The sequence below is a fragment of the Rattus norvegicus genome, chromosome 4 (assembly GCF_021556685.1).
Source record: "Rattus norvegicus strain SHRSP/BbbUtx chromosome 4, alternate assembly SHRSP_T2T, whole genome shotgun sequence".
Lineage (NCBI taxonomy): Eukaryota > Metazoa > Chordata > Mammalia > Rodentia > Muridae > Rattus > Rattus norvegicus.
In genome coordinates, this window is record NC_141537.1 from 123466190 (window position 1) to 123480970 (window position 14781).

General features: G+C 40.7%; 1 protein-coding gene across 2 annotated transcripts; it reads left to right on the forward strand.

The window, feature by feature from the left end:
* Nucleotides 1–388: 388 nt before the first annotated feature.
* On the forward strand, nucleotides 389–13593 carry Vom1r92 (vomeronasal 1 receptor 92). 2 transcript variants are annotated; one of them, NM_001419715.1, is given in 4 exon segments: nucleotides 389–450; nucleotides 8456–8944; nucleotides 10605–10693; nucleotides 12445–13593. In NM_001419715.1, a coding segment is annotated over 1 exon segment (927 nt). In that variant the 5' UTR covers nucleotides 389–450; nucleotides 8456–8944; nucleotides 10605–10693; nucleotides 12445–12475; the 3' UTR covers nucleotides 13403–13593.
* Nucleotides 13594–14781: the final 1188 nt, after the last annotated feature.

Sequence of the window (14781 nt, forward strand, 5' to 3'; positions counted from 1 at the left end):
CCCGAGGACTGACCCCAGCAAAATGGTGCCTGCTAACACTCTAGATTGAGAGCCTCAGAGCTGATGGGAAGTCATGGGAGGCCCACGTGTCTCTCACACCAGAGGAGACATTTCACAAAGTATGAAATGGTTTGGGTTTGATTACACTTGAAATTCAAAATGAGAAAAGTTAAATTGTCTAGTTGGTTCAAACTTTCTGATCTCTCCCAGATAACTCAGATAAAGTTTGTGTCCAGCCCTCCCCAGATGGCTGTTATTCAGATCACAGAGAGTGAGATCAAATGCAGGGAAGATGCTCCACTGGGATGCCATGTCTCTGTGCTCCACAGTGAAAAGTTGTCACATTCTACAAACGCTAAAATTACAGATTGCTCACAGGCATTAAAAACTTCCTTAAGCCTGTGCAGGGTCTCCTCAGGCAGTGAGTCCTTCTCCAACACATCTATCTGGGTACGTGTCCTGAACCCATATCTAGACTCAGAAGGTGGTCTGGCCCAAGGAAGGCTGAGGGAGGAGGAGTTCCTAGGCTACAAGGAGGTTTTAGCATCTGCAATAGAGACATACTTCTGATGCTCCTCAGTACAGGGAAATGTGTTCTGCATGGGTGACAAAAGTGTTTTCTTCTTAGGATTTTCAGTTTTTGGTACTCCTAAAATTCATGTTTAGCACTCTCCTGGAATATCCATAGATTTTTTTGGTTTGTATTCATATTTTGAAAGTAATGACTATGTCAGCACTTAAGTCACACAGTACATTTCCTGGCATATTCTTTCCTACAGATCTTCTCCTGTTACCAAGGAAACCTTAAACCCACAGATTAATGTAATGCCTTCTGCTCTGTCTCTGTCTAGAACTCGTTTGGACTTGAATTTTTTTAATTGGATAATTTTTATTTATATTCCAAATGTTATTCCCTTTCCAGGTTTCCAGTCCATAAACTGCTTATCCCATCCCCACAACCCCTACTTCTATGAGGGTGTTCCCGCACCCGTTCACCCTCCCCTTCCCCTCTCCCCTCTCTGGCACTCCCTTACACTGGTGGAGTCAAGCCTTGGCAGGACCAAGGGCTTCTCCTTCCATTGGTGCCTAACGAGCCATCCTCTGCTACACATGCAACTGGAGCCATGGGTCGGTCTGTTCATGTATACTTTTGTCATACAGATCTTTCACTTGCTAGGTTAGAGTCACACTGAGGTATTTTATGTTATTTGTGAGAATTGTGAAGGGTGTCGTTTCCCTAATTTCTTTCTCACATGTTTATACTTTGAGTAGAGGAAGACTACTGATTTGTTTGAGTTGATTTTATATTTAGCAACTTTGCTGAAGTTGTTTATCAGCTGTAGAAGTTCTTTGGTGGAACTTTTTGGGTCATTTGATTATACTATCATATCATCTGCAAAGGCTATGATATTTTGACTTCTTCCTTTTCAGTTTGTATCCCATTGAACTGCCTGAGTTGTGTGATTGCTCTGCTAGGACTTCCAGTACTATATTTAATAAGTAGGGAGAGAGTGGGCAGCCTTGTCTAGTCCCTGATTTTAGTGGGATTGCTTCAAGTATCTCTCCTTCTAGTTTTATGTTGATTACTGGTTTCCTATATATTCCTTTTAATATTTTTATGGATGGGCATTGAATTTCTGATCTTTCCAAGACTTTTTATCATGAAGGAGTGTTGAATTTTGTCAAATGCCTTCTCAGCATCTAATGAAATGATCACGTGTCTTTTTCTTTGAAATTGTTTATGTAGTGGATTACATTGATGGATTTCAATATAGTGAACCATCCCTGGGATGAAGCCTACTTGCTCATGATGGATGATTATTTCGATGTCTTCTTGGATTCGGTTTGCAAGAATTTTATTGAGTATTTTTGCATCTATATTCATAGGGAAATTGGTCTGAAGTTCTCTTTTTTTGTTGGGTCTTTGTGTGGTTTAGGTATAAGCATAATTGTAGCTTCATAGAAGGAATTGGGTAGTGTTCCTTCTGTTTCTCTTTTGTGGAGTAGTTTGAACAGTCTTGGTATTAGTTCTTCTTTGAAGGTTTGATAGAATTCTGCTTTAAACCCATCTGGTCCTGGACTTTTATTGGCTGGGAGACTTTTAATAACTGCTTCTCTTTCTTTAGGAGTTATGGGACTGTTTAGATGGCTTATCTGATCCTGGTTTAATTTTGGCACCTTGTATCTATCTAGAAAATTGTCCATCTCCTCCAGGTTTTCCAGTTTTGTTGACTATAGGCTCTTGTCGTAGGATCTGATGATTTTTTTGAATTTCTTCAGATTCTGTTGTTATATCTCTATTTTCATTTTTGATTTTGTTAATTTGGACACTTTCTCTATGCCTTCTGGATAATCTGGCTAAGGGTTATCTATCTTGTTGATTTTCTCAAAGAACCAGCTTTTGGTTTTGTTGATTCATTTTTTTGGTTCTTTTTTTTCTATCTGGTTGATATAACCTCTCAGTTTATTATATCCTTCAATCTAATCCTCTTGCATGTATTTGCTCCTTTTTGTTCTAGAGCTTTTAGGTGTGCTGTCATGCTGTTAGTGTATGCTCTTTCCAGTTTCACTTGGGAGACACTCAGACCTGTGAGTTTTCCTCTTAGCCCTGCTTTCTTTGTGCCCCATAAGTTTGGGTACGTTCTGCCTCCATTTTCATTAAATTCTAAATAGTCTTTAATTTCTTTATTTCTTTCTAGACCAAATTATCTTTGAGTAGAGAGTTACTCAGCTTCCATGTGTATGTGGCCTTTCTGTTATTTGCTGTTATTGAAGACCAGCCTTAGTATGTGGTGATGATAGTTTGCATGGCATTATTTCAATCTTCTTGTATCTGTTGAGGCTTTTTTTTGTGACCGATTATATGGTCAGTTTTGGAGAAGGTGCCATGAGGTGCTGAGAAGAAGGTATATTCTTTTGTTTTAGGATGAAATGTTCTACAGCTATCCGTTCAATCCATTTGGCAATAACTTCTGTTAGTTTTTCCGTATCTCTGTTTATTTTCTGTTTCCATGATCTGTTCATTGATGCGTGTGGTATTGAAATCTCCCACTATTTTTGTGTGAGGTGCAATGTGTACTTTGAGTTTTAGTAAGATTTCTTTTATTATTGTAGTTGACCTTGCATTTGGAGCATAGATATTCAGGATTGAGAGTTCATCTTGGTAGATTTTTTTCTTTGACGAATATGAACTGTCCTTCATTATCTTTTTGATAACTTTTGGTTGAAAGTTGATTTTATTATATATTAGAATGACTACTCCAGATTGTTTCTTGGGACCAATTGTTTTCCAGCCTTTTCTCTGAGGTAGTGTCTCTCTTTTCACTGAGGTCTGTTTTCCTGTGTGCAGGAAAATGCTGGGTCCTCTTGATGTATGCAGTTTGTTAGTGTATGTCTTTATATTTGGAAATTGAGTCTATTAATGTTAAGAGATATTAAGGAATAGTGATTGTTGTTTACTTCTTTTTTCTGTTGTTAGAGGTGGAATTATGTTTGTGAGGCTATCTTCTTTTGGGGTTCTTGCAAGTAGTTTACTTTCTTGCTTTATCTAAGGTGTAGTTTCTCTCCTTGTGTTGGAGTTTTCATCTATTATCCTTCGTAGGTCTATATTTGTGGAAAGATATTATGTAAATTTGGTTTTGTCATGGAATATCTTGGTCTCTCCATCTATGTTAATCAAGAGTTTTGCTGGATATAGTAGTCTGGGCTGGCATTTGTGTTCCCTTAGAGTCTGTATAACATCTGCCCAGGATCTTCTGGCTTTCATAGTCTCTGTTGAGATGTCTAATGTAATTCTTATAGGTCTGCCTTCATATGTTACTTGACCATTTTCCCTCACTGCTTTTAAAACTGTTTCTTTGTTTTTTGCATTTAGTGATTTGACTATTATGTGACAAGAGGAATTTCTTTACTGGTCCAATCTATTTGGAGTTCTGTAGGCTTCCTGTATGTTTATGGGCATCTTTTTCTTTAGGCTAGGGAAGTTTTCTTCAATAATTTTGTTGAAGATATTTACTTGCCCTTTAAATTGTGAATCTTCACTCTCTTTTATACCTATTATCCTTAGGTTTGACCTTCTCATTGTATCCTTATTTCCTGGATGTTTTGGGTTAGAAGCTTTTTGTGTTCTACATTTCCTTTGACAGTTGTGTCAATGTATTCTATGGTAGCTTCAGCCGTGCGATTCTCTCTTCTATCTCTTGTATTCTGTTGGTGATGCTTTCATCTATGACTCCTCATCTCTTTTGTAGATTTTCTCCTGTTGTGATGTCTTTATTTTTTCTAGTTCCATTTTTAGATCCTGGATGGTTTTGTTCAATTCCTTCACCTATTTGTTTTGTCCTGTATTTATTTAAGGGAGTTTTATATATTCTTCTTAAAGTCCTCTATCATCACCATGAGATGCAATTTCAAATCCCAATCTTGCATTTCCTGAGTGTTGGGATACCCATTATTTGCTCTGCTGGTAGAACTGAGCCCTAATGATGTCTAAGAGTCTTTGTATCTGTTGTTTAGTTTCTTGCACTTGCCTCTCTCTATCAGGTTTTCCTAGTCTTGCTGTCTCTGACGATGGCTTGACCCTTTGGTAAGCCTTTGTGTTAGCACTCCTGTTGTCCTGTTTCCTTATGGCCAGATCTGGGTACAGATCTGTGTCACCGGGTCAGTTCTGGGTATAGTCAGAGACTGCCTGTGCAGTCCTGTGCCTGCCTGTTCCTGTGTCCAGAGGGTTCCAGGTGGAATCCTCTTGGGCCTGGAATGTGAACAGAAGTAGTTGTCTCTCCTGAGCTCTCAGGATTGTCTTCACTTCTTAGAGTCCAGCTCTCTCCCAGTGGGATCTGGGTACAGAAAACTGTGGTACCAGCTCAGTTCCAGGTACTGTCAGAAACAGGAAGGATTCTGTCCCAGATTGTTCCTGGGTTCCTGTGTCTTGAGGGCTCCAGGCAAGTAGCTTGGTGTGGAAGTAGTGGTCTTCCCTCTGCACTCAGTTGTGTCAGTGTCCAGTTAGACTTGACTTCTTCGGTTTGAATAATAATTCAGAGAGTTGAAGCTGTGTTGGTTTGAATATGCTTGGCCCGGGGAGTAGCACTATTAGGAAGTTTGGCCTTGTTTTAATAGATAGGCCCTTGTTGGAGGAATTGTGTCACTGTGGGCATGGGCTTTAAATCCTTGTTCTAGCTTTGTGGAATGTAGTCTTTTCCTGCTTGCCTTTGTAACAAGATGTAGATCTCTCACTGTGCCAGCATGGATGTGGCCATGCTCTTGACTAGATGATTGTGGACTGAAACTCGGAACCTGTATTCCAGCTCCAATTAAATATTGTCCTTGTAAGAATTGCCTTTGTCATGGTGTCTGGTCCCATCAGTAAAACCCTACCTAAGACAGAAGTTGGTACCAGGGATTGGGGTATTGTTGTGATAGGCCTGACCATGCCTTTTCTTCAAAGAATGTGAATTTTGGGACTTTGGATTTGTAATGTAGTGGGAGGCTTTAAGTAGGGCTTATGGGCCATTATAATAGTAATATGGAAGACTTTGTTGCACAGGTTTATTTGAACTGTGGAAGTCTGGCTCTAGAGATTTTAGATCTGAATATTAATATTTGACCCAAGCCCTTTGTAAGAGCCCTGAAGATCAGGTGTGGATTGCAAACACTGTAATGCTGAAGTTTCATTGGAGACATCAAAATGTTTGAGTTGTTAGAGCTATGGGTTATTTCCTGAGGAAAGCTGCTAATCGGAGTGCAACAGCCCAGGAAAATGAGTTTGGTGCAGTCCACAAAGATGAAAAAGAAGTTGGAGACTTGAAAACCACTTTGACATCAGACATGGGGATGAAGAGTTTAGAGTTTGCCCAGCTTGTTTTCTGTGTTACTCTGGGGATTACAGTTAAGTGGTTGAATGACTCTTGAAGAGACTTTAAACTTTGGAATTTTTACATGTTTGAGACTGTTATAGGGTATTAGGACATTGGATATTAGCCTAAATATATATTATTATTATACTATAGCTAGGTGTGTCTCCCATAGTGTCATGTGTTTGAATAAGCCTATGGGGCCAGGGAGTGGAATGTAGTGTTTTGAATATGGTTGGCCCAGGGAGTGGCACTATTAGGAGGTGTGACCTATTGGACTAAGTGTGGCTTTTTTTGAGGAAGTGGGTCACTGTGGGGATGGGCATGAGACCCTCCTCCTAGCTACCTGGAAGATAGTCTTCTTCTGTTATCTTTGGAACAAGATGTAGAACTCACTATGCCTTCCTGGATGCTGTTATGCTCCCACCTTGGTGATAAGGGACTGAATCTCTGAACCTGTAAGACAGCCCCACTTAAATTTTGCCCTCATAAGAGTTCTCTTGGTTATGGTGTCTGTTCACAGTAATACAACCCTAACTAAGACAGAATCTTTGCAAGGAAATAACGATGCAGGTTCAAAGCTGCACAGTGGACAGCCTCACAGTGTGCTGCGTCTCACACCCTGTTCTTCTAGAGCTATGAGCACTCAGAACCTGTCCTTATCCTGGGCTCTGACCCAGGGGATGTCCCATCTAAGGAACATGGTTGCCAGTTATGAAGTGTCAGGTCCATGGTGTACTTTGTCATGGTTTCCCCAGATCCTAAGTACAGAAATTTATGACTCTTTTATCTTGGGAGAAGCAATTACAAAGCACTCAAATAATGGAATACCTTGATGTTGTTGCTTTCTCCAGGTCTGGTGTCTCTTTCTTGCTTTCTTAATTCCCCAAACTGTATCTTCTCATGGTGTTTCCGAGGATGAGTTTTTAAATACTGCAACAGTCTATCTACAGGGTGAGCCCAGAGGAAAATAAAAAGCATTTCAGTCACTCCTTAGCTCAAGTACTTCTTATGGTTTCTCCCATCACACCCTCGGAGTTCCTTTTCTTCATCGTCTCTCTGGACACAGTGCTGACATCTGCTTACTCAAGGTTTTCCTTGTATGAGTCATCAGTGACTTCTTCGCCACTGTCGTCCATGTAGTATTTTTAGATAAATAATACTGCTCAATGGAACTCCATTCCAAACAGAACCTTCTTTCTTGAAGCAGAGCCAGTTCTACCTTCCAAACCTTCAATCCATTCTACAGGGAGGCACATCAGGGATGAGAGGTATAGTTAGGGTGAGCTATGTGACAATGACAAATACAAGCACACAGTTTCATAAACATAAGGACAGAAACATTGCTCAGACCTGACCTAAACCTGCTCTTTACTCAGCCACTCAACACCAGGATATAGGTAGGCTGCATCCATGTCATAGAGGAGGACGCAGACTGTCTGCCTTTCTCCTCCCTGGAGGTAGTGCACACACAGGGTCATAAGCACCCAGCATGAAGTGGATTCTGCAGAGAGGTTTCCCTCTTCCATTCTGCTAATTCCCTCTATCCCCAGATGACAAGGTCAGGTCATTGTGCTGAACACTGGCCACTTGTTTGGGGTCTATTTATAATGCCACGGATTTCAGGCTGTCCATGATGTGTTTAACTGAAGGACAACACAGAGTCTACAGCCATGGATTTCTGGCTCCATGCAGGACATGGGCCTATCTCTGTACTCCTAAGCAGTTTGAAGTCTCTACAGTTGCTCTAGCAAAGAATGCTCAGAATTCTTCTGGATATTTCTTGCTCTAGGTGCATTTTGTTCTCCTGTTATGTACTTTTAGCCTTTCCTTCCTCTTCCCAAACTTATTCCACACAGTCATGTTTTTTTTCTTATGGTCAAAACTTCATGTGTCCCTGAAAGAAACATGATAGACCAGGATATAGAAGGTAATTTTAGGAATGGTACAATTTTATCCCAAGGACACATGCTCAAGTTTCAGACTGAACTAATGTGCAAAAGTCTGTGTCTTACATCATATTTCTGATGGCAGCAAGTGGCTGTCCTGTTCTCTTAGCTCCTGTGCTGTGTTATGTAACATCCAGGAAGTCAGACAATATAACCATTTTTAGCATATTTCTATGAAGTGCTTACAGTCACTAGAATGCATTGAGTATGAATAATGCATTAGTCCTGGGTTGGGGATTTAGCTCAGTGGTAGAGCGCTTGCCTAGGAAGCGCAAGGCCCTGGGTTCAGTCCCCAGCTCCGAAAAAAAGAACCAAAAAAAAAAATAATAATGCATTAGTCCATCATTTGTTACATACTTTCACATAGGCACATTTGAGTGTGCTGCAAAGACTGGTGCTTGCAGGTGGTCAAGGCTGTTGCTTGTGTGTCTCCTGACAAACTGGTGCCCACAGTTACGGACATCTTGTCTCTCTCCAGCTGTTTATGTAAAGAGAAATGAGCTCTCGGATTTCATCTCCATTCTAATAAGGATCCTCTGACTTCAGGGCAACCAGCTCCTGAATCCACAATGCTATGAATGTAGCTTAAGATTCCTGTCTCCTGACCCTCCCACCCCCACCTCAGTTTTTCTAAGTGATTTTTGTTTTGTTTTGCAGGGCTGTAGATACTGAAGTATCCAAAAAATGCACAACCCGTACCCCACTATACAGAGAGTGACAACCCTCACTACCTGAGGAGTTTGATAAAGTGATGCCTTTGCATGGATTGTTTACTCTCTCTCTCTCTCTCTCTCTCTCTCTCTCTCTCTCTCTCTGTCTCTGTCTCTCCCTCACTTTCCCTCTTCCTCTCTCTGCTTTTCCTCTCCTCCTGTTTGTCTCTCCCTTTGTCTGTCTGTCTTTCTTTGTGTTCGTATTCAGTGGAACATAAAGGACTGCATCTTATAAAAATGATATGAGATAAACGTGTGTTAGGATTATTTCTTAGTAACTGCTGGTGAATAAATGAATTTCATGTTGTTTTTATACTTTTAAAACTTCACCAATGTGTACATTTTCTTTCATGAAATGCAATTATGAATGCATATGGTTCCCAAGCTGACATTCAGGAGGAGTGCCGGCCTGATCTGCTGTTCTTAAATCCTGAAGGTAGATGCCACCTTGATTACTGTCTGTATACTTTCCTGGGGTTATCACTGTACACTATCAAGCATATGGGCAAACTGTTACTTTATGTTACTTCATTGCTGGAACAGAATTCCTCTGCCCTTGTAAATTTTCTTCCCTGATCCTTTGTTCTCTCCCACCTCTAAATCCTCTTCCTTGAGATTGAGATCAAGGAGGAGCTCTGGTATTATTAGGAACTTCACAAATCACAGGAATTGAATAAGTAGAGCTTAATCAAGACTCTTGGGCTGATGACCACTAATCTGTTGAAGAATTAGCTTTTTGTATTGATACTACACAATTTTTATGTGAGGAAACACAAATAATTAAATATTTTCATCAACTATCCTCCTCACCTCTGAATTATTAATTCTTACCCAGTTTTTATGAATTATAACATTGTCCTTATTGCTTCACTTTATAATTCTTTATTTTTTAAGATTATATTAAAATTATTTGAAATAACCATTCCTGTGTCTCCTTCAAAAACTTCCAAATACTCCCCCATGCTGTTCTTTGCTTTCATGACCTCTCTTTATTGCACAACACGTATTCCTACATGCACAGCTATAACATGCTCAGCTTGTTTATTGCTCTTTGTATGTGTGTTTTCTATGCTGATTTTGGTTTTGGAAAATCCAGTTGGTCTTCTCTCCCCTGGAAAGATGATTCCTCCTGTCCTTAGCTTTCCTTAGCTGTCTGCAGTTCTTTGTGTAGTCTGAGTAGTGGGCTTTCCTGTACCTTGGCATGCCTCATTGTTGCCCTCGCTTAGCTCATGTTTAGGTAGTCACATCTCCTTAACACAACCAGGAGACATAATCTCAAAGAAAACTCCGTGATGGACCAGCTCTTCAATTGTTCTACCCATCTTCTGCAATGTTCTCTGATCCTTGGCTGCAGGAGTTCTTGGTAGATGGATCCAATAAGACTGGAGTCCACTCCTCTGCACAGTGATTGGTTGTGGTTTTCTGTAATAGTCTTCCTCTGTTCCAAAGAGAAGTTTCCTTGACACAAGAGTAAATATTTAGAACATTTTAAACATTTGTGTTTCTTGGTATTATACTACACTACAGTACAATGTGATTTGAAAAACTATGAAAGTATTTCATCTCATACTCTTAATTTTCCATTGATAATTTTTCTTGTATCAGTGAACATTTTACAATACTATCTGCCTCATATGTATTAAATGTTCATTAAAAGAAATGATGAGCTGTACATAAAATACTCACTACATTTCTCATGTTCACTGTTCTGGCTTCTCTTAAGTCTGGAGAAGCCTCCTGCACCTAGAAGGAGATGGTAGACTCCTGTGGAGCCTATCCTTCAAGACTGGGTGGATTCTTGTCATTTAATCATGATACTAGAATAAAATGACCATAAGTCTATTTTAACTGTTGTTTTATTTACTACCCTGATCTTACATGCCAAAAGAGAAAAAAGTAAGTGTATGTTCATAGTGATAATTGATTCTCAGGGTCTTTTCTCAGAGTATAGGTTGGACTGAGAAAGACCAGGATTTCACACTGTGTGGAAAGGGAACCTGGCTCTGCCATTCTAGCATTTTGTTCATTTTGTCATTTCAGTTTCAGTCAGGGAAAGAGCTGATCAGTCATTAACAGAGCTGATTTGTCCCTCCAAGGTCACATGACAAGGCACTGCATGAAAAAACCAGCAGCTGACATGTCTATAGAGATCATTCTGTGCCACAAACAGTTCCATGTTTGGTGGGTATGTATACAGCATGTGCTTCCACACCTAGGGTCCTCTCACACAGGTACAGCACTGACAGTCTGTATGCTCCAAAGGGGTGACTGGAGCTCTGAGTGTTTAAGGTCACACTCTTAGGAAATTGCAGTGGGTAGAATTTGATTCAGAGTCCAAATTAGTAACCATTTGTTTTGGAGATTCATTAAGAATATTTACCCTAGGTGGTCAGTCTTGGCACATGACATGTTTTTTATCCAACCACTTCGAATGTAGAAGCTGGGAGATCTCTGAGTCAGAGGCCAGCTTGATTTACAGAGTGAGTCCTAGGATATCCAGGCTTCACAGAGAAACCCTGTCTTGAAAATTTGAGAAAGGGATGGAGGGAGGAAGAAAGAGAGAGAGAGAGAGAGAGAGAGAGAGAGAGAGAGAGAGAGAGTAAGAGAAGACAAGAGGAGAAGAGGAGAGGAGAGAAAAAAGGGTGTATAGAGGAGGTAAACCCAGAACACACATAGACACACACACACACACACACACACACACACACACACACACACACACACACACACAGAGATGAGAGAGAGAGACAGGGAAAGAGAGAGAGAGAGAGAGAGAGAGAGAGAGAGAGAGAGAGAGAGAGAGAGAGAGATGAATATTTTTCCTGGTGAAAGAACAGGAGAATAAAGCAGACACTGAAATAAAATGACCCTGTGCAGTGATCCCATGGGCACACAGTTTTCTAGGAGAGCATATTTCTCATTCATCTTCTCCATTCAAATTGACCAGATAGGTAAAATTATTGTGCCTGACAATCAAATGAGATGTAGCTCTTGCCCCAGAATAAACAAAACCATGGACCAAGAGAGGAATGATTCTTAGAATTCATGGAAATATTTAGTGTACAAGAAAGTTTATATTCTAAGGTAGCCTCTATAGTACACACAATTCAGCCTTGATTGGTAAGCATTGGTACAAATATTGTAAGTGCCAAGAAGTGCTTGCTTACAGGAGTCTGATAGACCAGTCTCCTGAAAGGTGCTGCCAGGACCTGACAAATACAGACACAAATGCTCGCAGCTAAGCTTTGAACTGAGTTTGTGGTCCCTATTGGAGGAATTAAAGGACTGAAGGAGCTGAAGATGTTTGCAACCCATAGGAAGAAAAATATCATCCAACCAGAACCCCCAGAGTTCCCAAGGAGTAACTCACCTACCCAAGAGTACACAAGGAGCAATCCATGGCTCCAGCCCCAAACATAGCAGAGGATGACTTGTTGGGCATCAGTGGGAGGAGAGGCCCCTGGTCTTGTGAAGACTGGATGCTGCAGTGTAGGAAAATGCCAGGGCAACATGGCAGGGTGAGTGGGGAGCACCTTCATAGAATCAGGGGGAAGGGGCTGGGGATTTAGCTCAGTGGTAGAGCGCTTACCTAGGAAGCGCAAGGCCCTGGGTTCGATCCCCAGCTCCGAAAAAAAGAACCAAAAAAAAAAAAAAAAAGAATCAGGGGGAGGGAGGATGGGTTAGGATTTTCTGGTCGGGAAACGAGAAAAGGGAATAAATAACATTTGAAATGTAAATAAAGAAAATATCCAATAAAAGAACAGAAAAAAGAAAAGCATTAGGTCAGTGTGGATGGATTTGAGGTGGTGTGAGCTGGAGCTGAGTTTTGTGACAAGAAATCAGGATGAGGTGACAACTTGTTGCCAGCCTGATGAAGGTTGGCAATTGTGAACAAGGCTGTATTTTGTAATGAAGTGTTTTCTCTTTTCTTCTCAGGTTTTTGGTATTTGCTTCCTATCCTCATACAATGAATAAAGACAACACACTCCACACAATCATGAAAATCACTATGTTCTCTGAAGTGAGTGTTGGCATCTCAGCTAACAGTATCCTGTTTTTTGCTCACCTGTGCATGCTCCTTGGAGAGAACAGGCCTAAACCCTTTCATCTCTACATTGTGTCTTTGTCCCTAACACAACTAATACTGCTTATAACTATGGGACTCATAGCTGTGGACATGTTTATGTCTTGGGGGAGGTGGGACTCTACCCCATGCCAGTCCCTTATCTATTTGCACAGGCTTTTGAGGGGTTTTACCCTCTGTGCTGCCTGTCTGCTGAATGTCTTTTGGATGATCACTCTTAGCCCTAGAAGCTCCTGTTTATCAAAGTTTAAACATAACTCTCCCCATCACATCTCAGGTGCCTTTCTTTTCCTTTGTGTTCTCTATATGTCTTTTAGCAGTCACCTCTTAGTATCAATTATTGCTACCCCCAATTTAACCTCAAATATTTTTATGTATGTTACTCAGTCCTGCTCACTTCTACCCATGAGTTACTCCAGAACAAGCACGTTTTCCACAACAATCGCCATCAGGGAAGCTTTTCTTATCAGTCTCATGGCCCTGTCCAGTGGGTTTATGGTGACTCTCCTATGGAGACACAAGAAGCAGGCCCAGCATCTTCACAGCACCAGCCTTTCTTCAAAGGCATCTCCAGAACGAAGGGCTACCAGAACCATCCTGCTGCTCATGAGCTTCTTTGTGGTTCTCTACATTTTAGAAAATGTTGTCTTCTACTCAAGGATGAAGTTCAAGGATGGGTCAATGTTCTACTGTGTCCAAATTATTGTGTCCCATAGCTATGCCACCATCAGCCCTTTTGTGTTTATTTGCACTGAAAAGCATATGACTAAGATTTTGAGGTCAGTGTGTACCAGAATAATAAATATTTGATTTTTTAGTGATGGGTATGAACACTGAATATAATCCCCTAATTTGTCATCAGAGGTTTGGATCATGACATATCTAGAACATTCTGGGCTTAAATTGATATATGAAAATTTCTGTTTTTCCTGTTAAATCTGTTTCCTTTGTGTGTGGATGACAAGTATATAAAGGGAAATTAAACAGGATGCCCTCTCAGACATCACATGAGGTTTATATTTCTCAGTGTGTTTTCAAAGGAAATCTGTGAGAGGGCTCTCATTTGACTTGGGTCCCCACATTGCTTTAAGATCATAAAAAGGATAGATTTTAAGACTTTTTAATGTATTTACACTACAAATGTTATTCCCTTTAGATTTTCTCATCCATAACCCCCATATCCCATCCTTTCTTCCCCTTCTTCTATGAGGATATTCCCCCAGTCAAACATCTAATCCTTCATGCATCCCTGCCGTGATATTCCCCTATTCTGGTTATCATAAATAATGCTGCTATGAACACCATGGAACATCTGTCTCTGTTGTATGTTGGAGCATTTTTTGGGCATATGCCCAGGAGTGGTATAGCTGGGTCCTCAGTTAGTATTATGTCCAATCTTCTGAGGAACAGCCACACTGATTTTCAGAGTCTGCAATCCCACCAACAACTGAGGAATGTTCCTCTTTCTTCACATCCTTGCTAGCATCTGCTGTCTACTGAGGATTTTTTTTATCTTAGCCATTCTGACTGGTGAGAGGTGGAATCTCACAGTTGTTTTGTTTTGCATTTCCCTAATGACTAAGGATGTTGAACATTTCTATTTTATAATTTTTTATTAGATATATTTCTTTTTTTAAGCACTGTTTTTTCCCTCCATCCTTATTAAATTGGGTATTACTTATTTACATTGCATTTGTTATTCCTTTTCCCAGTTTCCAGGCCAACTTCCCCCTAACTACTCCCCAACCCCTTCTATATGGGTATTCCCCCCTCCATCCTCCCCCCATTACTGCCCTCCTCCCCAACAATCACATTCACTGGGGGTTCAGTCTTGGCAGGACCAAGGGCTTCCTTTCCCTTCCTCTGGTGCTCTTACTAGGCTCTCAGGAGAGATCTGCATCAGGTTCCTGGCGGCCTGCACTTCTTTGCTTCAACCATCTTATCTAGTTTGGTGGCTGTATATGTATGGGCCACATGTGGGGCAGGCTCTGAATGGGTGTTCCTTCTGCCTCTGTTCTAAACTTTGCCTCCCTATTCCCTACAAAGGGTATTCTTGTTCCCCTTTTAAAGGAGTGAAGCATTCGCATTTTGGTCATCCTTCTTGAGTTTCATGTGTTCTGTGCATCTACACCAATTCAAGCTTTTGGGCTAATAACCACTTATCAATGAGTGCATACCTTGTGCGTTTT